General features: G+C 41.2%; 1 protein-coding gene across 1 annotated transcript in view; it reads left to right on the forward strand.

Moving 5' to 3' along the window:
* znf385d (zinc finger protein 385D) overlaps positions 1-25,124 on the forward strand; it is a 135,364-nt gene that overhangs the window by 40,601 nt on the left and 69,639 nt on the right. Inside the window, exon 3 of the mRNA XM_033641091.2 lies at positions 24,169-24,276. Within this exon, the coding sequence (XP_033496982.1) occupies positions 24,169-24,276 (108 nt within the window). The remainder of the gene's footprint in view (positions 1-24,168; positions 24,277-25,124) is intronic.

Below are 25,124 nucleotides of genomic sequence, written 5' to 3' on the forward strand. Positions count from 1 at the left end.
CTACATTATTTGTTATTAAGTACGTAACCTTACATCAAGTATGGAACCAGATGACATCATTCATGGGGTGCTAATTCATTATATAAATGATGTGTCGTTGACGCTTCAAGTCTCCGTTCTGTCAGTTTGGCTAAAGTTGTGCTGAATTTAGGCTCTTATGTCTATTTTGCAAGTCTTGGTGGTGCTTTTTGTGGTTTGGCTTTGGACGGTGTTGGCATGTGGCTGCAAGTCAGTCATCAGGATGTGGAAATAAACTCACCAATCTGTAAATTCTGCCACTTCTAGCTAGCTAGTTGCTAGTTAGCCAGGTGGACGTTTTCAAGTGTAAACATCAGTTAACAACGAGGAAAGATGGAGAAGAATGGACACCAGCTTATCTGGCATCCTGCTAGCCACTGTACTGTCATGGAAGTTAAACTGGACAACCTCCCTGCTGTATCAGTTTCCAATAGCTGAATCCTGGACATCGCCATTCAACTGGCTGACTTTTTTTCTATATTCTGATCCGACAGAGCAGAGGCCAGGTTTATGGTCAATCGTGTGTGATGGTGGGATGGTGAGTAGCTGTCCTGTTCCTGCTGTAGATCACTGCTGTATGCTGTTGCAGCCATCTTGTTGAAGTCATGACATGTAGACAGTTGAATTATTCCACAACCAGAACCATCAGGAACCATGGACAATTATAAAGCAGCGGGCAACAATGTAAGAAGATGCAAAGCAGAACAAAATGACTGTTGGGATCACATTTCACTGGAGCTGTTTGTTGTATAGTTCCATTTGACAAATAAATAATTGATTGAATGGCTGTTGTATGAGATTTTGTTAAAGTTGTTTTTTTAGAATGGCGGATGTAAAAGCTTATCAGACAGATCTTCAGTTAGACCAAAATATAATGAATTATTACTCCTTGCTCCACAGCGTCTCACAGGTGGAACACTATGCTGGTGCTGCATGGTGTGTGATTCTTTAAGATTATGGGAGTACCTGGTGCAAAGGGGGGTTACGGTGTTACATTTTTATCTTTCATCTCAGCTGGTCGGAGGACAGACTGCGAGGCTGCCAAATGCCTTGAGGGAGCTCTTCCAGTTCAATATTTCATCCTGATAGAGCCCAGTGGTGTGAGAGGGGTCAGCGGTGAAGAGCAATGGGAAAAACCGGAGGGAACATTCTTACCTGGTGAAAAACACCGTGTCTGTGGGAGAGAAGTGCAAAAAGAGCAGGGGAAGAAGGGAAGGGAGCACAGACAAAGAGGGTCGGGGTTACAGGAAAAAAGAGAGAGAGACATTGAAAGGATGAGACGAACAAGAAGTGTCTGAGGCAGGAGGAGGGTTGGAGGGTGGAGAACATTTTCATAGAGATATAAAAACAAAGAAAGACAGTGAAAGCAAACAGAGTGCAATGTTCGACCTTCCTCACAACACATCCATTTGGGCCTTGCAGCTCCTTTCTTTTTATTTCTGTCTCCCGACCTTCATTTTGTGGTTCTGTTCCTCATCTCCCATCACTAAGCAACGTCTCTTTATAAATAATAATAATAATGATAATAATAATAATAATAATGAGACATGTTATGATCTATTTCACATTGTCCCTGCCTCCCCATTATTCTGTGTCAACTAATGAATACATAGACGCACTACGTTTTAGCAAAATGCAAAATACACTTACCTGTTGGAGTGTTTGCACAAGAGAGATCTATTAGTCTGAGAAGCATCCACCTGAAGGAAAGAGCAAATAAACACATATAATTACTGTATCAAGTGGAAGCAGACTTTTCCCCAAAGTTTGAGAATGATCAAATAAATCTTTAGTAAGTCAGTTAAAACCGCTAAAATATGAAAGAAGGGTTTGAAGACAGAGAACAGATTTTATGAATATCATTCAAAGCACAGACAGTGTGAATTTTCCAATCCAGTGAAGCACTCAACAATGAAATCTCTCGCTTCTGCCTTCCTATCTATCAGTCTTTCCTTTTTTATGTGTGTGTGTGTCTGTTGGAGTCATTACACCCATTATACTGCACATAATTGCACCCTTTAGAATACGACTTCTGGATAAATATAGCGCCTAGAATGCTGTGAGCTAATTCTTCATGTCATTTATACATTTTATCAATGCATTCATCTTTCAAATGAGTGGCACCTGCACAAAATTGGCCCACGTATTCATACGCGTATGGTAAGGAGCTCTGAAGCAGACAAAATGTAGTAAAAGGTTGGTCTGCTGCTCTTCATTTGTTTTATTTTACTAACAAAAACTTAATCTCAGATTTAATCAGTTATCTATTTTCTCCATGTAACATTTCCTCTTTGTCAATGTTCCTTATGCATATATAATGAAATCGGCATGTGCGATTAATTGTTCCTAGGATGGTGAAGGCACAACCTGCTCTGCTTTACTTTGCTTCTGATTGGCTTGCCCTGACATTCCTACCCTAACCCTAACTAATCTCACTCTTTCTGCATAAACCTAACCAACCCAACAAATGAGTGCAAGCAACCACGCCCAGTTGCCAGAAGAAAATGTTGGCATTATATGTTTTTGTAAACCACAAATTCTGGTCCTCTTGTAAATGCTGCCTTGAGAACACAAACTTTGTAACAAAATTAGTCCCTGATTCAGACCAAAGCAAGACAACAGTAGGTCTGAAAGCACCCGTAGAGACTGAAATGCCAAGCTGCTCTTGATTGGTCAGAATTTCCATGTGGGAAAAATCCAGGAAGTAAAGCAAACGTTGAAGAAGAGTACACTTGCAAGATAAATGTGACACTTTCTAATGTCACAATGGAGGGACAACTACGCAGGTTGATTTTAGCGCTGCTCATCGTGGACTATATTGCTGTCATTGTTCATTTTAGTCAAACCATACAGTTTGAAAACGAGGCGCGGCTCCAACTAGAAAACAATGTTTTGATGCATTGGATGTGCTGAATGTGCATATTAAGGCAGTACAGGAGGAGGTGCACATTAATAATCCTCCAGGACTGCCCAACTTTACAGCAAAAATAAACATGTTTACAGCCTGGTACAAAGAACGCTTTTAGTCTTTATAGCTACTTTCAACATTTATGACAACTGAACAGGTGGTGGATTTTTTATAACTCACCTGTTTACATTTTACCAAGGCTTGAAGTTCATATTTAAGGGCAGGGCCTCTTAAGTGACAGGCTGTCTGCAAAGCATTGCTAAAATCTGTGAGTCAGATCCACAGCTCGCTCCTCCACAGCTCCAACCTCTCGTTCAAATATGGTCACTTCTGGCACCAAAAAAACAAAACCACCAAACCAAGATTTGTTTTTAGCTTAGTTGTGTTTACAGTTAGAAAGGTTAGTTAGTCCTACAATGAGGTGAGTGTTCTCACCGTGTGTTCTACCCTGTTGTTTGTTCTGGTCTTCACACAATGCGGCATCGATGGAGCCATTTTTCTTGCGCTCAATATTCGCACTTTTTCCTTTGTACTTGAACTGCTGCTCAACAATTTCCCTTGGGATGAATAAAGCTCTATCTTATTTCTTATTGGTTATATTTTTGACCGTTTGGGGACTCCATAGTATCTGGTATGACAGTATTACACAGTGGCTCTGTGGTTTAATATTGTTGCTTTTTTCTTCTTTTGAAACCTTCATCGCTTTTTTCTACCTCCCTGGGTTAATATTTTGCCGGTCACTCCTGTATCATAATTCCCTGTGTTTCTCGCTCATTATAAGCCAATGAAATCCCCCCTCGGATTTGACTTGCTAATTCCTGAAGTCCTTCCCGTGTGGCAACAATCTGCGACATCGGCTGATGATGAACTAACGGACTGGGTCAGGCGGCGGAGGTAATTGGGAGACACATAGGAGGGAGGATTACATTTGACAGGTCATTCATCCCACTTTGGTTAATAGCAAGGCTGGCGGCTGTGAATGGAGCATTTAGACCTCACCAGTGGAGCCCTCATTGACCAGTCATTCTCTTTTCTATATGTATTTTAATAGATATGAATGTATATTTTAAAAACCTTGTTGCTATTACAGCATAGATTCCTCAGTGCCTCTGGAGCACAAACAGAGAACACCCAGTATAAACACTACATGCCTCAGTCATGCACACATTTCACCTATAGCCTACATTGTGTATAATATATCAAAACACAGGGGTCTGTTGGACAGGTATGTGCCAACCAGTAAATATAGCACAGATAGTGTGTGTATCCAGGCTGTATACACTTACTCTGACCTGTATGACATACACCTTCGCAGGATATCATTATAAGACTGCAAAATTGCCATGGCTGCAAATAAATCCCTTGTTATTTAAAATGCATATGTATGTGCAGTTGGTTTTGTTGTTGTTTGGGCTCAGTATTTTCTGGATGTTTCTTTTTTTAAGTGCTTATTTTGAAAGGTTTTTCAAATGTGAAAATTGGAGGTTTTAATGTTACATCAGCTGATTTCCTCATCCAATTTTTTTCCTTTCTGTCTGTGACTGGAAGCATATTCTGAGCTTTTTTCTATAAACCATGTGAACATGCCTTATTCTATCAGAAAACATTTTTTGGACATGGGTGGATATAAAATCCAGCTGAGGTTCAGTTTGAACCTGTCTGTAAACTCAGAACAGCAGTGGTTAGAAGTGAACTCTAGTTGCTGCTGCTCAAACAGGAAGTTGAAGCTGGCCTGTGGGTTTCTCAAAATAGGTAGAGCTAGAATTGTCATATCTCATTTGTTGAAAACCCTAAAACAACCTCTTGTGGTCAAATAAATACTGATGTTGTCTATAACCTCTTTTGAGAGGAGGTCAGGGTGGATATTTGGGTTATGACGTATGAGAATTTGACACTAGAGGATGTGGCTCACGACTCATCTCCTACCTGCAGTCAATGACGGCCATCTTTCCCTAATAAAGTATTCAGCTAGATAGCTTGCAAGTGATTTTTTTTTTACCTGGAGGTCTTTTCCCAAAGATCTGCCTGAAAGATGCAGAGTCATTTGTGGAGCAACATTTTATCAGCCACATAACCAACCACAAGCTTCATTACTTCTTTCCTGCAGCTGTCCACCAGTAAATCCAGTTTTGGTTGTTTAGCACTAAAGCCGACCTCAGGGCTCAGCTTTGGTGAGGTATATTTCCTGGATCTTCATGTTGTTGTGCTGTCGGTTGTGGTAGTTGTTTCAGACCGGAGGTTTTATTTTGCAGTGGAAGGAGTTTTAGTACCACTACCTGCAACCATTATGTTCTTGTCATCTTTCGTCTGACAAAATCATTGGGAACAGGTATGGAAACATTTCCAGCAACTAAGCTACTCAGTCTTCAAAACTAGCTTGCTGCTTTGTGACGTGCCTGGAAATATACTGCCCAACAATGATGGGCAGGAGCTTGATATTGCAGCTCCACTTCCTGATCGCTACTGCGCAGACTCTGGCTTCAAAAGATGGCAGGGCCTGTATTTGGGATATTTTGGCTTCATTTTTGCACAGTGGGAGGACGTGGTGACATGTCGTCCATCTTTATGTACAGTCTATAGTCTTGACCAAGGTGGAAAATAACACACTGTTGCCTTTTAGTTTGTGTTCACACTGATTTTTTTTCAAACATGACATCACACACAGTGACAAATAACTGACTGATTGTCAATTTTGGCGACTGTCATCCTGCATCGTCAAGACTCGTGGTGAAATCAACGTCTGATGGCTGACAGCAGGTAGTGCTGCAATTTCAGGCTTCTAATGTGCATTTTTATGGTTTCACAAAGAGCTCACCAAGTAATTACTGGTTATGATCATTATTAGTAATATTAGACTGCAAATCGACTGCATGTTATGAAAAATGAAAACGAGGCTTCTTGCACAGCAGTAATCTGCAGGGTATGACTGTGGTATCTTTCTGTCATGCGCTTTTTAATGGACTTAATGAACTGAAGTGCACGGAGTATGATACAAGCACAACAGAGTGCAGTTTTAACTGACTGATGAGGGGAATCTCTGTGTTGTTACCATGGTTACAAAATGATTTACATAAATATATACATGGCTTATACAGATCATTTGTAAGACCTTTAAATGAACAGTTCACTATCAGCATTATCAATAGTTAGGTTTTGGAAATCATGCTAAATCACACATTATATATCCAGTGGCGCCCCAGAAGGTGGGGGTGGAGGACATGGCTCCCCTGATGGCCCACTGGCAAAAATCACTGGAGGCAGATATTACTGTCTTTAAGAGGCTGTGGTGCACTCATTTTTTCAGGTGGGTAGTTGTAGCTTGTGAAACTTGACAACCTAAGGCATCCGTTGGCACCAACCCTGTCAGCATAGCTCCAAAGTTTGACTAAACTCTTGCTTTTTCCCTCAGCAGCAGTTAGTAGAGTTTTGCGGTTGTGGATATTTGATCAGTTGATCTGATCAGACCTGGTTAGATTAGATCAGTGGATGAGAAGAGCAGCTGTTTGTGAGTGAAAGCAAACTTGTTAGACCCAGCACCGTCCCTGCCAGAGTGCACTGCGAGAGTGAGGAGCTTCATATAACTGAACGGTATATATATTCCAACAGCGCTCCTAATTAATGGTCTAGCTTCAGAAATAGAAAATCAAAACATGGTGGCAGACTTTTTAATCATGGCGGCCGCCACAAATAAATGAAAAAAAAAACACATAACACTTAAAAACAGGATTGTTGTGGAGCTCATAATGTTAACTGTGCTCGTGTTAGTCTATGCACATCAGATAATTTGTAATATTAACTGTGGAATAAGAAACCAAAGTTCATCAGCATGTGATTCCTTCACTCTCATATTGGCACAGTTTACAGCTAACCTATACACTACTACAGCACAAGCGAATCCCTGAAATTCAGTTATGGCTTTTGGTTTTGGTGTGACATCCCAACGTAGGCACATCTGGCCACCCCTATGAAAAATTTCTGGGGTGCAGCCACTGTTACTATCATTAGCTGTCAGACCAGAATTGGAACCAAAACAAGATCCGTCTTTCCAAGCAGTCTTAGGTTGCTTTCACACCTGTAGATGGGTTCATTTGGTCCGTACCACAGGGGAAAAAATAAATAATTTTTGCATTTTAGTTTTGGTTTGGTTCCTGTTCACACTGACTTTCTGCAAACGAACCAAGAGGAATAAACATAGTTCTACCCACTGACAGGTACCTCATCCTGCATCATCAGGACCCACATGGGGAAATCAAAGTCTGGTGACTAACAGACATTTATGCAGCAACATTTTAAAGCTTCTAAAGTGTTTATGTTCTTCACACTGAGCTTATTCAGAAATAAGTGATTGCAAGCATTATTAGTAGACTATTATTAGACCACTTCGAAAACGAGGTGATTCACCTCAAGGGGTTTATCCTAATAAAATAAACTTAATCATTCGGACTGCTAATCAGTGGCATGTTATGAATAATGACTAACATAGGGACACGATGAAAAGAAGACTTTTTCAATGGACTTGATGATTGGACAAAGTACACAGAGTCGGATACAATGATGGCAGTTTCAACAGCTTTATAATCAGAGAAAATACCCACACTGACATGTATATGTGTTACCATGGTTACATAGCCTGGAAATCCAGACTCAAAATCTTTCTAATCCTCACTGATACACCCTTTCTACCCAAGGGGCGGCACTAACTGAGGCGTTTCAAATGGCGCCCCACAGAATTGGATAGCACCATAGCCAATCAGAGCAAAAAACAAGGTGACGTATTCATTGCACTAAGTCCCATTTGTTTGCCGACCAGTGGGGCTAACTGATATATTATGCTTTTGCCGTATCCCGTCTGCAAACAGGCAAAAACGTCCTTCCTGAAAGTGAAGGCTTCTCAGGCAGACTTCTGTTCCTCTCTCAAGGAAAAAGATAAGTGTAGTTGGCTTAGCGTTTCTTCCAAAGCTAAACTGAATGGACGCGGTCCTTCAACAGCTGCCATCTTGGCTGTTTATTTTTTGACTCTTACGGCGCAGCGTTGTCTTCATCATGTTAAGCCCGCCCAGAGCCCGCCTCTGTCAGATAGACTGATCTGATTGGTCCGATGGCGATGGTAATGGTTACATGTATGACATGATCTTTCAGGATCAGTTATGAGATTGCAGACAGATTTCACAATCAGCAGATGGATTTATTTTTGGTCTAGCTGTCGAAATCCTGCTTAAGTCACAGATTTGCTGTCATAAAATCCTGCGGTTGGGTCGTTTTCTTTCACACCGCAAATGAACTGCACCAGAGTCAATTTGGAAGTGGACTGATATGGAGCTACATTAGGGTCAAAAGTTTTGTACTTGAAAAAATAAAATTTGAAACTGAAAATTCATGTGTTGATCTTGAATTTTGAAAACTACAACAATGTATTCAAAATAAAAATAAGTGTATGAAACTTTTTTTCAGGTTAAATATAATTTTGATTCACTTTTGTAATTCTTTTGAATAAATAATTTATTTTCACTTTTCACTTCCATATAGATATTTTAACATTTGAGGTCTTATTTTTTTCAGTTGCATGTTTTATCTTTTTTCACTTCCATATATATGTTAAAATAAGACCTCAAATGTTAAAATATATATATGGAAGTGAAAAGTGAAAATAAATTATTTATTCAAAAGAATTACCAATTTAATTTTGAATACATTGTTGTATTTTTCAAAATTTAAGATCAACACATGAATTTTCAGTTTCAAATTTTATTTTTTCAAGTACAAAACTTTTGACCCTAATGTAGCTCCATAGCCTGAGACCCAACTTTTCTTGTGTTCTCGGTTCAATTCTTTGGTTCACGCCAAGGTTTGATTGACAGTTTTCACACCAGCGCAAACGGACCTGAGTTTGTTTTAACTTAACTAGACAGGTTAGGTGTGAAAGCATCCTTACTCCTGTTGTTTGGTTTGCAATCAGGTTCAGTCGAGAGAAAGCACGTCAATCTTATGCATAGAGACAACAGATCCAAAAACATTGTCAAATCATTTTTGGAATATTATGAACCTTTTACAATGTGTTTCTATTTCTATCCCCCCAAAAAAAGAGTGGGTTTGAAAAACAGAATCACTGCCTACAGTTCACAGAGGGCCGAGTTACAACTCCAAGAATCTTCCAAGCCCTAATCTGTAATTTGTTTGACCACATAAATTATGTATATACATGCATAATGAAGAGGTTTGAGTTATAATGTTGATGGAAGACCACCATTTTGTGTGTTGCTTATTAGATGATTAACCAAACACACCGGTTTTACTGCTTAACTGATGTAAACAAAGCATAATAGCATCAGTAATTAATAAGTTAGAGATTGTTACTGTCCACAGTTGTTTTGGAGTAAAAGGAGGTTGTGATTTTCCTACCTCATACATGATGCACGATAATTAACACACGTTCAGACAGCAAAAATGCAACTAACTGCTCCTTCAGAGTGATAGTAATCTCCTCAGAAAACGCTCAGACAGCCGAATTAAACTCAAATGTCACGTAATTGATTATTTGATCCTCTGTGCTGTATTTTAATGCCAGCTTGTTTGTTGGACACTAACTCTTTTTGTCACACACAAGCCCATATCAGGGACGGCTGGCATACGAAGCCTCCTGCGACCACAACAGATAGCACTCAGTGTGTGTTTTTGTTCCCTTTATCAGTCGTCGGCTGTAAAAGTCAGCCCGTCTCGACCGCCATCTCAGCTCATCACTGTCTTGTCCTGTCACATTATCCGGCAGCGCTGAGTAGGGGAGCGTCAGCGGCGGCTGCTCTGCTGAACTTTGAGGCGGACAGGCCTTCTGTGGGCTGTCAGATAGTATCCGGCAAATGACCTGCTTATTCTCCCTCTCTGTCGACACGCTGCCGACGTCTCCGCTGACAGAGACACGTCAGAGTGAATCAGAGGCAGACAGACGAATGAAAGGAGACACCCACGGAGAAGAAAGATATACTTATATTGTTACGATACCTTATTACATTTTCTCAGAATGCTAACAAAAGAATAAAGCTTTAAAAACTGGATTTAGATTCAACTTTATCGTCAAATCCATCTGAAATTTTGTAAGTGAAATTAAGGCATCAAAATGAAGACAGAGAAAACGTGACAGGGGGATAGAAAAATGAAATTGCAGATTAAAAAAATGTGAGTATGTGAGAGAAACAAAAAGCAAGTACGCGTTAAGAGCACAAGATCAACAAGAATTTAAAGCAGAAAGCTATTTAAAGCTGCATTATGCAATGTTTTAATATTTAAATAAATAAGCTACACCACACATTACTGACTGTGTGACTCTGTGTAAGACCCTAAACCCTCCATGTTTACCTGAAAGCGCTTTTTTCGACAATGTTAAGGATGTTTATGTGAGTACAAGACCTGTTCAAAGACACTGCAAACATTTCACTTTCTTTAATTGCAGATTGGCTGTGCTCGCCATCTGCTCTCTGATCGTCTGTGGCGGCTTTACGGTTACCTCCGCCTCAGGCGAGAGGCTGTTTTGAGGCAGACAGCTCATCGGGATGATTGACAAGTGTTAGTGCTGGAACTCAACCAACTGAGGAAAAATTGCATATTAGAGCTTTAGGAAGTGATTTGAAAGATGACACTGACTTTATTGTGCGCTGTACGCTGCTGCAGGCTTAGGAATGGGCATGTGTGATACGCTGCGTGTGTGTGTGTGGGTGTTTGTAGTTCATGCGTTATGTGTGTCACGGTACATTTGCTCCAGAGACATTTCCGTCCCTGGCAGGCGTGGCCATGTGGAGTGTGTGGCTCAGTGGGTGGCTGATGGGAGCAGGAGCTCGGGGAATAGCATGTCCCTGGCACTGCAGCTGCTCTCTGCAGACGAGGCCCTGAACACATCATGTTTCAGTGCAGGGAGAGAGTGACGGGGGGTTTCTTAAAAAGATACATGGAAAAAAAGATGCACAGGAGGTGGGGGAATTTCGGCACTGAATTGTGGGTAAATTAGCCGCCAAGAATAGCTCAGTGGAATAAATTCAGACGGAGAACTTTGATTCCCATTTTCAACACTTAATACCCAGTGATTAATGATATTGCCGCATATTTAAATCTCGCCTGATCACTTTGCAGGATTTGTGCCATTTCTTGTGGCCTCATCACCACAGATTCATTTCACAGCATCTGCACCACAGTGAAGGAGAAATAACATGTTTCTAGCCCAGTGCGTGTTTCTAGTAAGAGGTCATCCATTCTCTCGTGGCCCAGATGTTTTTAACTGGCGTTAGCTTTCCAGAGCTCAGGCCCCAGTTTCCCAGCAGGCTGCAGTGCGTCTGGTTCTCTGCTGTAGTGTTTCCCTCCTGCCAGCGAGCCTTGCCAGCTCCATGTGTCATCCTCTTCTCCCTTCCCAAAAAACTTGGGTGAGATTTACAGTACAAAGGTAGACTGTTGCATAACACTTTTTTTTTCTCTCCAATTTAGCAACAAAGTGTGTCAGGGCAAAGGCAGAGGAGAGTCTAACGTAGTGCAGAGTTTTCAGGGTGAAAAGCTGCTCATTTCACTGTATATCATCACATGCATTCCAGCTGAGAGAGTGGGTGTTGTTTGTTTCTACCTCTCTGACATTGCCTACACACATTTAACGCAGTGTGTTTTATAATGCTGACTGTGCATAGCATTGCAATCAAAAGAACAAAAGAACAGATGTCACTGATATGACAGTGATATGAACTCATAGCAGCTGGTCACCTCTGATATTCTGGAGGCTCCTTCCTGATGTTAGCTACTCTAAAATTCTGTGCTGTATATTTTAAACATTTCATTTCTCTGAGTCATTTTCAGTAAACGTATTCTCCATTAAAAGCCAATAATGCATTCCGTTTTTTTCCCCCCACCCAACTGTTAAGTAGGTGTATTAGATCATACTACCTTTGAATACTGCTGTAAAAGCTTTTATTGTCTCTGGACAGTCATGAGCCATACAATCCAGGATAACTGCAATTTTTCACTTAAGTGTAACTATTCTTAACATAGGAGGACATGACCTTGCCACAGTTTGCTCTGGCTGTGTTTTTCATCAGACCTTGAAAGCATTTATGCCATCACTGAATTTTATTTTCTAATATATCACAATGGAGCAAAACCAAGGATTTGTTTCTGCTTTCAAGCTGCAGTACTAATTTAGTGACCACTAACGGGCAGTGGAACATGCTGTAAACACATTATTGTTATTTTTCACCTTATAAGTTGGTGCCGTAGCATTGTTCCGACATCCCATTAGTCCGACGTCCCGTTGTTCCGATATGTGATTACACTAGGCTATATTGTATTTGTGTACCATAGAGGACTGGTTGAGTGGACTGGCTACTGGTTGAGATACAAGTTTCATAGATAGGAGAGAATGAAACATCATAACCTCCTGTGGGGTCGGGGTTGTGTGGGGAGCTCTCCACGGTGCTGAACGGCTCCCAGCGAGCGTATTTCTGCCTTGATGATGCGCCGCGACCGGCTCTGGGTCAGCTGGGAAAGACTTGAGGCGAAGCAGGCTCACAGCTTATGTGTTTGCCACTTTGTTTTTCATTTTAACCCACACCATGATCTTTTCCTGACCCTAACCAAGTGGTTTTTGTGCCTAAACCTAACCAGACCTTAACCACAGGGCATCATGATGATTTCGGAACAACGGGACTTCGGAACAATGGGTTTAATATGGTCGGAACAATGGGATGTCGGACCAGTGGGCAGACCCCTATAAGTTGATATTGTAAATTTGTTAGCAAACAACCCGGTCTCAATCCGAAGTCATCGTAATCTGGTGCGTAATCAGTGCAGTGACTTGCAGCGTCAGAAACCAATGAAAAAAGGCATCCTTTTACATCGGCATGATACGCGGCAGGTTGCCGTTATAGTTTAATGGTATCCGACAGTTTCAGGGAGAAACACAGCAGGACAAGGACAAAAGTTAAGGTGGCGAAAGTCCGACTGGTGCAGACGGGAGGGTGGTGTATGGGTCCAACAAACACCGACTTTCACCTGAGACAGTGGTGTTTGTGTCCCGTAAGATTCTAAAACCAAACCCTGTTCTTTTTTCCTAAATCCAACCATGTGCGTTTGTTGTTGAAAGAAAATTTGCGGTGTCATACTGACGTAGTGCATTTATTTTGACGGAAACTTAAATTTCCTGTGAAATCAGAAGTGTATTTTGAAAGAAGACAATTCATGTAACAGGCAGAACTTGACACGGTGTCGCAGAATGTCTACAACCAATGCACCCAGGGTACCTTGCACGTCGTATGTGGACGTGGAAAGCCAATGACCAAACGTCAATATGTGACAAGGTCAGAGTGAGAACGTGTCGCCAGCAGATATGATGTCATATTAGCATATATTTGGATTTGTGTTTCTAGGGATGTAATGAATTAAACACAATATTCACTGCACTTGTAGCTCAGTTTTGGTCTCCACCACCTCTTGAGTGAAATATCTAGCTCTTTGGTTCCTAAATGCTCCACTATGTTCATCAGCCAGTTGCTAACTGTGTCAGTTTGTCATTTGGTGCAGAGCAGGTGGTGTGCATTGGTTTTATCAGAGCTTCTGTAGCACTTTACTTTAAAGGAAACTTTGGGGTCTGCATTTAACAACAGCAAAACTATATCAAAACATCAGTTTACAAATTCTCACGCTCAACTCAACTCGTGTAGTATAATCCAAGTCTCATTTATCCAGTCGTATCCTCAGTACTTCTCAAACAAACAGCCCTTTCCAACAGGGAACTGAAATAAAAGTGAAACTTACCTATGTTATCTTCAAAGCCAGACTCCATTGACAAAAAGAGTAATTTTACCTTGCTGAACACGGGAGCTGCTGGTCTACCACTGCCTTAATCAGTAGTTTGTTTGTGTTGTTGTGTGACTTTGGGGAAACTGAACTAACCCTTTAAAACATCAAAGTCACAAACAACACAACACAAACTAAGTGACTGAGGCAGTGGTAGACCAGCAGCTACTGTGTACAGCGAGGTAAAATTACTTGTTTTGTCGATGGAGTCTGGCTTGGCAGAGGGCATGGATACATTTCACTTCCAGTTCAGTTTAAATACAAAAGTTTAAAAATGTATGTGTTGGGGTAGTACTGAGCAAATATTTTGTACTGCATGAACTGTGTGTGTGTTTGTTTTTCAGTAGTTTTGCTTTTGTTAGACACGGACCGCATATAACTACATTTATCAAGAAAAGTCTTTGTTTTTTGGATTCTTCTTACACTGTGGATGCATGTGAGAAAAACAAAGCTCTCTTACATGAATTCAGTTTAACAGGATGTGAGTAACTGATATACAAAGGGTCATTTGGGGGTGAAATATTCCTTTAACCCAACCATTTAGCATTTACAAACAGAGATAAGAATATTTTTTGGTGTTTATCAAGGTACAGTCAACAGTTCTCACTTTTGCAATGAGGACATTTTGCTTAAGTTCTGGAAACTTGAAAATTACACACTTAACAAAAGCAGTGAGAGTCAATTAAGATCACAACACTAAAGTTACGGGTATAAAGAGCAAAACGTTGAGCTGAAAGGTGCTAAAAAGCTTTGTAGAGCTGCAAGAACCTGCAGAGTCAGGTGATAATCCTCTGATATGACAGTACAAGTTTGATCCATTGTTAAAATATTGTTTAGTGCAGCTTTAATAAATTGAACCTTTTTATTTCTAATTTCCCCTTCAACACCCTGTATGTGTTTTTAGGAATGAATCAGCTCAAAGCAGGATTATGTAGCATCTGTCCTGGTTTTGGCAGTTTGATTTGAAAACCACATATAATCTCCCCGCAGACCAGCACCTTGTTTGGGGTTACATATTATCAGTGTCAATACAGACTGTGGAGACATTTCCTATCAGAAATATAAATGCGCTGCGGTGCTGAAACACAATGCCATTCCTCGGAAAGCGTTTTATGTTGAGTGCCACAGTGGATCCTAAGTGTCTGAAAACACCCACCAAGGACTACTTTGTGATACTGAGCATTGTCTGTGAACAGAAGCACTGTGAGTGATTCATGTGAGACTCCCTCTCTTTGCTGACAGCTCAATTGCTGTAATTGTTTTGCTGTGAGAGGAACGTTTTATTGAAGCATGATTTTGATTATAAAACCAAGTGTATTCATTCCGCCAGAAATTATTGACTGGATCACATCTGTGAAAATGGAACCATTTAAAATATTACTGTTACAACTCACTTTATTTAAGACATATGGTATGTGGAAGAAAATAGATACACGATTAAAGAAAAATCTGCAGTATTTAGTGTACAGTTCAGTACTTAAATAGATACTTACAGAGTTGACTGTTTACTTTAAGAGCATCTCCACTCAGGCGGCACTACTTCACTGGCCTTACAAATCCGTTTTATCTTTTAATTGCACCTTTTTTGGCATTAAATCTGATGTTGAATCTACTGTCTCTGTCCAAAGGCACCAGTATACTTCATCATAACTGCTTGTCAGACGGTTGAACAGCTTCAGAAACCCCCTCCCCTACATGCACACACACCCTTCTGTCTTAAGAATTGGAGTGGTGGCATCTGACAATTTCTGTACCTTTCTGAAACTGACAATCTTACATTCACACCAGCTTCACACAGCAATTGGCCAGCTGTTGAACTTGTCTCTCAAGATGCAGACACTTTTGTCCAAGGCAATGTACAAATGAGGTACAGTCCAAGCCTCAGCAGATCAAGGAAGCCTTTGAAAATAAGTGCCTCAACATTGAGCGTTCCACAAGTGCCACAAGGTTTGCAGGTCCATGAAGAAGCTGATGTGGAATTATTCTCTGCCATTTGGAAATGTAGCTGTCTGGACTGCAGTGAGGGGATACTGTATATTACCTAATGCCGTAAGCTTTTCGATACATGGAACCTTATTTTCACAACTATTCTATTCACTGTTAATTCCCCAACTTGAGAGACTTCCTAAGAATGTGTGCTGTTATTCCCATATTTAAGCAATTATTACACCTTATCCCTCTCTATGACAGCTGCCTTTTTCCCCTTGTAAAATCTGTCTCTAATTTGAGTCTGAGTCTGCTTTGAGCCTGATATTTGCCTGAACTTGCTTGATATCACAAATAATTGTCTAGACGTTACACTCAGTTTCCATCTTTAGTCTAACACTGCTTCTGCTCTTACCAATTTCTGTCGGGGAGAGGGATTCACTGACAGGAGTAAAGAAGAAAGTAGTATAAGGAGCGAAAGTCCACATAAGGAGGCAGGTTGGGATGGTGGATGGGTCAAACAAACAGGTTCGGAACCATGTGAAACCAAGTGACCTTGAGCTATTTTATGGTATGTTGTCAAGTCCATAACGCAGGGAAGTCAAACCATTTTTTTCCTCTTTAAGCTACATAACTTCACGTTGAGTAGGTAACATCATTTGCAGGGTGCTAATTTGTTAGATATCCTACAACTCTTAGTTCAAGGATATGTTGCATAGCCATGCCAACATACTGGTTTTGCCAGGGTTTTAAGATCGTAGCAGAGCGAACTAAAAACAGACAAGAATGTTGAGTGATATTGAGAAGATATGTTGATTTAGAACAGCCTTGATGGCAGTGTCTATCTTGTCTATGCACTCTCCATTGTTGATATTACTCCTCACTAGTACTACCCTGGAAATCCAGAGTTCTCGCGAGAGCACAATTTGAATTTGCTCATTGAGTCACTCTGGCAATCAGTAATGATGCTCATTACCCATGCCGTTGGAGCCGAGCTGCACCAATCACATCGGTGTATCTGATATAGGCGGGCCAGAGGCGAGCTAAACAGATGATGATAGCGCTGTGATGATGAAGTCCGGAATCAGTCAGTAAACATTGCAAGATGGCTACGGATGAACACCAGCTGTTTGAAATGGCTTTGGCCGCTACAATGAACGAGTTAGACTTGGCTTTTTCTCTAAAAGAGGAACAGAAGATGGCATTCGAATCTTTCCTTTGCAAGAAGGACGTTTTTCTGTTTTGCTGACCGGATACGGCAAGAGTCTAATCTACCAGTTAGCTCCGCTGGTAGCTAAGCTCTGGATACATCACCCCATGTATTGTTCTGATTGGTCGCAGTGTTATCCAATTGAGTGCAGTGATATTTATAAATGCATGCTTGGTGCCGCCCCTTGAGTGGGGCCATTTGCATTACTCATAGCCAGACCCTAAATCTTTTTAGATTTGGGTCTGGATTTCCAGGCTACATTGGTACTGGTGCACAGCTTAAAAACGCCTGACAACAGCTTGGCCATGAAGTGACAATAGTGTGACAATGGCATAGTGTCCTTCCGTGGCGGTCACTGGATCGATAGCACCAAGAAACCTGTGTTTCATGTCATGATGCCAGACAAATCAGTCAACTTGAGTGGAGATAATGGGTTCAAAGTTCTGGACCCAGGCAATGCCTGAACTGCTTCTCAACTGGTCTTTGACAAACTGTTTCCGACCCAGTCTCACTCCCAACTCGTCAAATATTTCAAATATTGATGCTCGGTCAGTGGCTCTCGGCGTCAGATACATACGCACCATGGTACCCTTTAGCAGTTGGTATGAGATGCACCTGGAGGCTGCATTTTTTAATGCTTCAAGCAAATGTTGTATTAAGGTGAGCAAGAAAGTCTGCATAGGGCAGGTGGGAGGGGAAGTAGACTGATCAAACAAATTTCAGACTTTCACCTGGGAAAGCGCTGTTTGTGTACTGTGTTAAACCAAAGTCAACTGACTTATTGAAATAACAATGAGTATGCTGGTATGTATATCATACTATTCTAGTGATGTATGTTATGTATGTCACTTGACAACTGGGGCTGCAACTAACGATTATTTTCATTGTCGACTAATCTGTTGATTATTTCTTCGATTAGTCGACTAATCATTTTATAGAAAAATGTGTTAAAATGTTGAAAAATGTTGGTCTGTCTCTCCCAAACCCTAAAATTATGTCATCTAATGTCTTGTTTCGTACTCACGCCAAAGGGTTTTAGTTCACTGTTACAGGAGAGTGTGTAGAGCTGCCAATATCTGAATGTAAGAAGCTGCAATAAGAGTATTTCGGGGTACTTTTATAGTACTTTTCTATGAAAAATGACTCAAACTGATTAGTCGACTACTAAATTGTCACCGATTATTTTAATAGTCGATTAGTCATCGATTAGTCGACTAATCATTGCAGCCCTAATGACAACCCTACTACTTATTCTAAATCAAACCATGATGTGTTTTTTAGCGACTGAGCATCGCTATTTGAGTTCAGAGTGAGAATGTGTTGCTGTTTCTGCTTCTGTCTAAACCTGAACCCATCTCCTCTGTTCGAACCAGCTTTTGCATTTTATTCAGTGCCTTTTTCTTCCGGACATTCTGAGCCTAAAGCTACCTTCCAGCCTTTGTATGTGCCAGATAGTCCAAACCTGCATCTGTCCCTCTCTCAGAGTCTGCGCCCCCTTCAGACCCACGTCATGTTCCCTTACCAGTTCGAGCTTCTCCTTCTCTTTAAGAGTCTGTATCTGTTCAGTCTGCCTTTTCCAGTTTGTCTCCGTCAGGCTTCTCTGCCCAGTTCTTTTTCCCCCTGCTCTCTGCCTCAGTCACTTATTTCTCTGGACCCAGTCCTCCACCATCCGTCCCTCTAAGCCAGGTCATCCCTTGTCCAAGTTCTTGGTGGCACCCTGACCACCCTGTAGGGATGTTGGAAGCCATTCGTAGAGCAGGCCTTCTGTCATGACGATGTCTGCACTGCCTGCCTCTTTAGTCACTTCCTTCTCTTTCCCCAACTGTGTCTTTCCCGGAATTTTCCATTCAGTGTTCCATTCCTCTAGTTGGCCTCAGTGCGTTTACCTCCTCCTGAGATCACCTGACCCCGTCACCTGCGTACCCAGCTGCTCCTCATTCAGCCTGTCACAGTGTAAATACAAAGCCAGTCTCAGCCAGATTGTCTATTTTGCCAAGCTGCTGCAGCATTCCAGCCATCACTGTCACCTGCACCTGATTACTCCCCTTCCTGCCTCAGGCTTTCAGGAATTGTTTGCCTGCTTTTGCTGCCAGTGTGGGTGACAATCAAAATATCGGAATACCTTTCAGTAAAGACCAGCGCCAACACCAATTACTCAAGAGTGATCAAAGACTTGAATCGACTTATGTCAGTGTAAACAAGAACTAAACATCATTAGCTTAATGAAAAATAGGATTTGTTGGAAGGCTACTGCATTGCTTTAGACTACACAGGTGTATATAACAAACTGTGATTATTTGATGGGAAGAAAGTCCATTCAAAGCAAGTTTTTGGGCCCCAAACTAAGAATTTTCCAAAGGGACCAATAGTTGTCATTTAGGGCCATTAGTCGACTAGTCGCCCGCATGTTTATCATATTAATGTAATGATTAAATGATATATTTTGGTGGTTTGAGTTGAAGGTGTGAGAAAGAATAGTATCAGTAACATTGTTAACACTGTGCTACATTACAGAGAAACACAAAACCGTACTAATGAACCTTCATTAATATAGGCCTATATTTTATCTACAAGTGCACGTCACACACTGAGCGAGCCGCCTGTTAATGACGCTGTGGGCTAATGGGCATGTAGCTACTTCCATGTTTCAGATGATACGTCATGTTTGTAGTCGACCAATGAAGATGAGTTTACATATCACCTTGGGTTCATCCTTCACCTTCTCAAAATGATCCCACACTTTGGATTTCCTGCCCGACATGTTATTAACTAGCCTGTGGAATAACTGCAGATACCAGCCCTGGAAATTAGGAGCTGTACACATGCCGCGTCTTTAACCACCTGGGAGATGGTCAGGCTCTAGGTGCTACTCTTGTACCTTTTCTGTGCCAGCTTTCAAGAGCGCAGCGGCAGGTTGCGTCTGAGGTTCCTAAGCAACCATAACTGAAATCCTGAGTGCAGAGTTGATCTTCTTCCAGGAGCTGTTTATCAGTGTGTCGGCCTATCGTCTGTGGGACAGATGTAAAGCTCTGGGTAGCCCTGCACTAACATGATCAGCTTCTCTGTATTTATCAGACTGAATATTTACAGAAGAAGGGAAAGATATCTGTCGGCTGTGATTGGTTTGTAACGTGACACCTGTCTGACTGCAGAGCGTGGACACTTCCTGTGTCTGTCCTTTCAAATTAAATTCACATGGTCCAGTCATATAGGTTTTGATATATTTTGATGAGGTGCAGCTCTTGATAGGGTTTCATGTTTGCTTGTTTTTTTTGTTGGTTTGTTATGTTTTGTTTTGTGTTTTTTTGCGACAAAGCGACCAATGAAACCTTGCAGACTAATAACCTTTCTGGTCGAGCAGCGTTTTTACGACTATTACAGGTTTATTAGGTAGAACGTGAAGGTGAGACAAATTTCTGTCAATTCAAATATTAAAAAGATAGATGAATAATTAAAAATCAAATTAAAATCAACAACAAACGATAATGATGTTTAAAACGTTAAATAATCAGGATTCATGATCGTCATTTCGGTCAACAAGACTGATGTATCACATTAATAAATAGAGAAAATGAAAAGACATTCATGTATAAGCTAATTACTGTATAGTTCTATTTAGTCAGTACCAGTAGTTTTCCACTTCTGTTCCAGAGTTGAATATCTCAGGAAACTTTTTTTTTTACCTCTCCACACAAATACACTTGAAATCCCAAATAATGAAAACAGCCTCAGTTCAGCCAAAGAGCGTCCACAGAAAGCGACAGTATAACATCATTGTGCCTACCTTCTGCAGCACAATTGTCAAGGTGGATTAATCCTCCCACACACTGTAGGCACCTTTCTGCCTTCTGCAGCCAAGTGGTGCCTATTGAGACACTTCCTCTGCGAGGCAGATGTGTTTGTTCATTCCCCAAAGCCCTGTCACCACACAGAGGGAGGCAGATACCAACCAGACAAGCAGCGTGCAGCCATGCAGTAGCATTCCCACTCCCAGTTAGTCCTGAAGATATAAATGTATGTGCTGGTTGTGTGGCTGAGGTTTCTCTGAGGTTTTTCTGCTTATGTGAATCATCTCAGGTAAATTTACAATAATTAGGCAATGGTTCATTATTTCCCAAACAATGTGCTTCATTTTTTGCTTGTATGTGTGTTCACATTCAACAAACTCTCTTTACTGCACAAGAGTAAATTGCTTGGTTCTCATTCATGGGCAAGTTTCATTAGAATAAATGTTACCCAAGACAGAAAAAGAAGAATTTCACGCTGTAGAGTTTCCTGTCCTGCTGTCAGAAATCATCAGACAAAAGCATAACAAATTTTGCAGTGTCAGTGGTTGTATCAGGAGACCGCAAACACATTATTAATACAGTGGAAAACAATTTGTCATGAGCGCAGTGCTGTATTTTGACAGAAATAAAAAGGAGTGCTGGAAAAGTAAAGCGGTCCATGGCTTAAATGGGAGACAGAGACATGGCAGTCAGGAGATGGACAAGAGAATATTACACATTACAAAAGATGATGTTACACTGTGATCACTGTTCGTAGTAAATAAATTGTCAAATATACCAATAAAATCATACCAAGTGAAAAAAAATGAATATTATCATACCTCTCAGTGATTTGATAGCTGTGAGGATGACAATATCATGAAGAGAATATTTGTTTTGCATAAACTCCATGCTTTGCTTTGGTCAGTTTGTTTCTGTAACATATTTAATCTCCAAATTTACTCAGATTAAAGATCTTTTCAGATGAAATGTGAGTAATGCATGCCAATAAATCACACGTCAATTTAAAAATCTGTATCTCTCTTTGTATCCACACCGAATCTGAAAATTTTGTTCATTACAGTGGAAGCTTTTTTTTTTCTTCCACAGCTTTTTGCGATTTCCAGATGCCAAATAAAAACAAGCCAACCAATATAATAATGACTTTAATTTGCTCACACAATCAGTATTTTCTTCAATGCATTCTCACCCTGACCTCATCACATATCGACATTTGGTCATGGACTTTCCATGTCCAGATACAATGTGCAAGGTACCCTGGGTGCGTTGGTTGTTGACATTTTGGGACACAGTGTCAAGGTCTGCCTGTTACTTTCAAACTACACTTTCTTTTCACAGGAAATGTACGGCTAACATACAGTCTCTGAGAAAATAAACACACTACGTCAGCACAACACTGCGAATTGACATGGTTAGGTTTAGGCACCAAAAGCACATAGTCAGGGTTAGCCTTAATATTCCCCTTGATGCCGCCAAGAAGCATTAAACTATAACGGCGACTGACCACATATCATGCTGACATTTTTGTCAGTGTCTGACGCCGCAAGTCACTGCCCAAGCGCCAGATTTCGACGACACTGAAGCGAGACAGGGTTGTTTTCTCGGATGTCATTGTCATAATTCTCCTCAAACTGTCACATAACAATAAGGACATTGATCTGACAATACAATGTCCTCTTTGACAAATGAAGATTTGAAAGGTAATGACTGTAAGAAGAACATCTGAGAAAGAATAGCTGAACTTGCTTGTGATGGTAGGTAGTCGACAAAGAGGGAAAAACATACTTCGTTGTCATGGTTTTGTATCACTTGTCATTTCTAAGTGCATTAGCAGACATTATGCTGTTGACATTGTACGTGTCAGAAAGTACATGTAGCTGTTGTGTAAGTGGCTCCCAACTGGTGGGTCGCAGTCCAAAAGTGGGTTGCGTGTTTATTCTGAATGGACCGCAAGAGTTTTTATTTTGAAGTGCTGTTTCCTGCTGTAGAGTGAGTGCCCAACGGACAGCTACTTGACAGAGACAGCAAACTAGCTGTATGACGCTGAACATATCAAACTGTGTGGACCTTGAATTAATGACTAAGGAGAGAGCTGGACCAGTTGGGAACCACTGGTGTGCAGTATACTACAAAAACTGACCATATAGGATAAGTGATAGTGTTACATCAATTATTATTGCATTTGAAATCACTGTCTTTCCTTGAGAAATCCAAGCCCACTTCCTGTTCACAAACTCTCACTATTACAGCTAAGCACGACACTGAAATACGTGTCTATTGTTTACTAAGTGTCCGATGGCATGCATAGCAGGCAACATGAAAATGTCTCCTGCTGTTCGAGCAACAGCCTGAGAGTCAGCGAAACTCCAGCAGATGACTCAAACTACGTCAGATGGCAGAGTTTCGCCGTGGGCGAGGAGGGATATCTAGGCACTGGATAGATGGAGGGAAGTTTGCCACATCGGCAAAGTATCCTCTTAAAAAACAAATGCTTGTACAAGTTGTTCTTGCACCAATGAATTCATCTTGCCAACAGGTACTATCTACGAGGCCACAGCATGATGTTTGCTTGTGCTTCCACAGAACTCTGCTATTTTCCCAAAGCAGCATTAGGTGATATACAATATGTCTTTACTGCAATCCAAACACAAGGAATTCATTTTTTCTGATGCAACTCTGCAACTACAGCTTGTTTCTCACACTCCTCCTCAAAAAAGATCCTTTTCAGGCACTTGTATGCTCTTTTATGGACCTGCAAACCTTGTGGCATTTGTGTCAGCTGGAGCGTAGCACTGAATGTTGAGGCTTTATTCTCAAAGGGTTGTCTTTAATGTACTGTGGCTTGGATTGTACCTCATTTGTACGTTACTTTGGATAAAAGTGTGCACCAAATGAATAAATGTAATGAGGAAGACGTCAGCCTCGTGCTTGTGGTTCTCTTTTTACCCTGCTTTGATAGTTAAATGAGCCATGAGCAATACACTCATCAAGCCACACTGATCACAGTGAAGGAATATTTCACCAAATACAAGAGAAGCTCTTTTATGTGTGCTTTTCTTATTTCTGGACGGCAATGAAATACTGTGGTACAAAGGCATAAGCAGACTGTGGCTACAGAGACAATACTTGTTAGTGGGTTAAATTCATTGTTGGTTTTAGTCGCTTCTGGGGAATTGTTGATGATAATAAAGAGATGCAATAACACCAGTGGTGTCCTTAAAGTGCTCACTTGAGGGATTTTGCTTACGACCATTACAGTAAGGTCTCCACAGTCAAACACTGATGCTGTGTGCCTCCAGTTTCCAAATGGGGTATTAATGTCTGAGCCAGAAAGCACCTGTTGAAGTGCAAGATGAATGGTCGGCTTTCTAAAGAGCTTCAGGCAGCCTGTTTTCTCTTTACAGCCCAGTGAGCGATGGAGGAGTGAAGGTGATTTACAGGTCAGCGTTAGCAACTGTTTTAATTAGCCTCTTTCCGTGTCTCCCTCCATCCTCCAGATGGACCCCGTGCAGAAAGCCGTCCTCCATCACACCCTCGGCCTCCCTCCCACTGCAAAGAGGAAGCACGTCTCCTGCAGCGTCTGCCAGCTGAGGTTCAACTCACAGGTGAGCAAGTTTTCTTCTGAAGAGAAAAACTGATAAATGATAAAAATAAGTAAACTGGAAATACCTCCAAACACATTAAAAACTCAGCCTCACCTGCTCTGGTGTCAGCCATGTTGTCCTTCACAGTGTTGTGATGTTGAACATGGTCGTGTTTTTGATGAACAGTGAACTGAATGTATCTGTTTGCAACTCATAAACGTAAACTTGAGCATTGCAAGCATCACAGTTAACGACACTGTGTTTTACCGTACCCAGTGATTGACTGCACCAAACATACCAGTGTTATTTCCCCATCAATATGCGTTTCCTCCTTCCTAAATCTGAATCAAACCTCTTCCTTTACATAACAACTGAGGGCAGCACGATGCATTTTAACAACAGGCAAACACTATTCAGTGTGAGAACAGACTTCGTCAGAACATGGCTAGTTCATTCAATCTCCATAATTGCTTGTCCTGTTAGTGGTCGCAGAGTGCTGGGACCTATCCCAGCTGACACTGGGCGAGAGGCGGGGCCCACCCTGGACAGGTCACCAGACTATCACAGGGGTGACACTTAGAGACAGACAACAATTCACGCCCACATTCACACCTATTAGAGTCATCAGTTAACCTAACCTACATGTTAGGAAGCCGGAGTACCTGGAGAAAACCACACACAGAGGGGCTCCCCCACCCCAGGTTTGAACTAGGGACCATCTTGCTGTGAGATGATCCAGTTGAGCGGCACAGTGGTCTACAAACACAGCTGCCTCGCACACAAACATCAAAACATGCCTGAAACAATCTGATCTATAGCCCTGGACTCTTATCACGACATACATCATCATGACTGCTTTACGTTTTTGT

The sequence above is a fragment of the Epinephelus lanceolatus genome, chromosome 10 (assembly GCF_041903045.1).
Source record: "Epinephelus lanceolatus isolate andai-2023 chromosome 10, ASM4190304v1, whole genome shotgun sequence".
NCBI classification, from domain to species: domain Eukaryota; kingdom Metazoa; phylum Chordata; class Actinopteri; order Perciformes; family Serranidae; genus Epinephelus; species Epinephelus lanceolatus.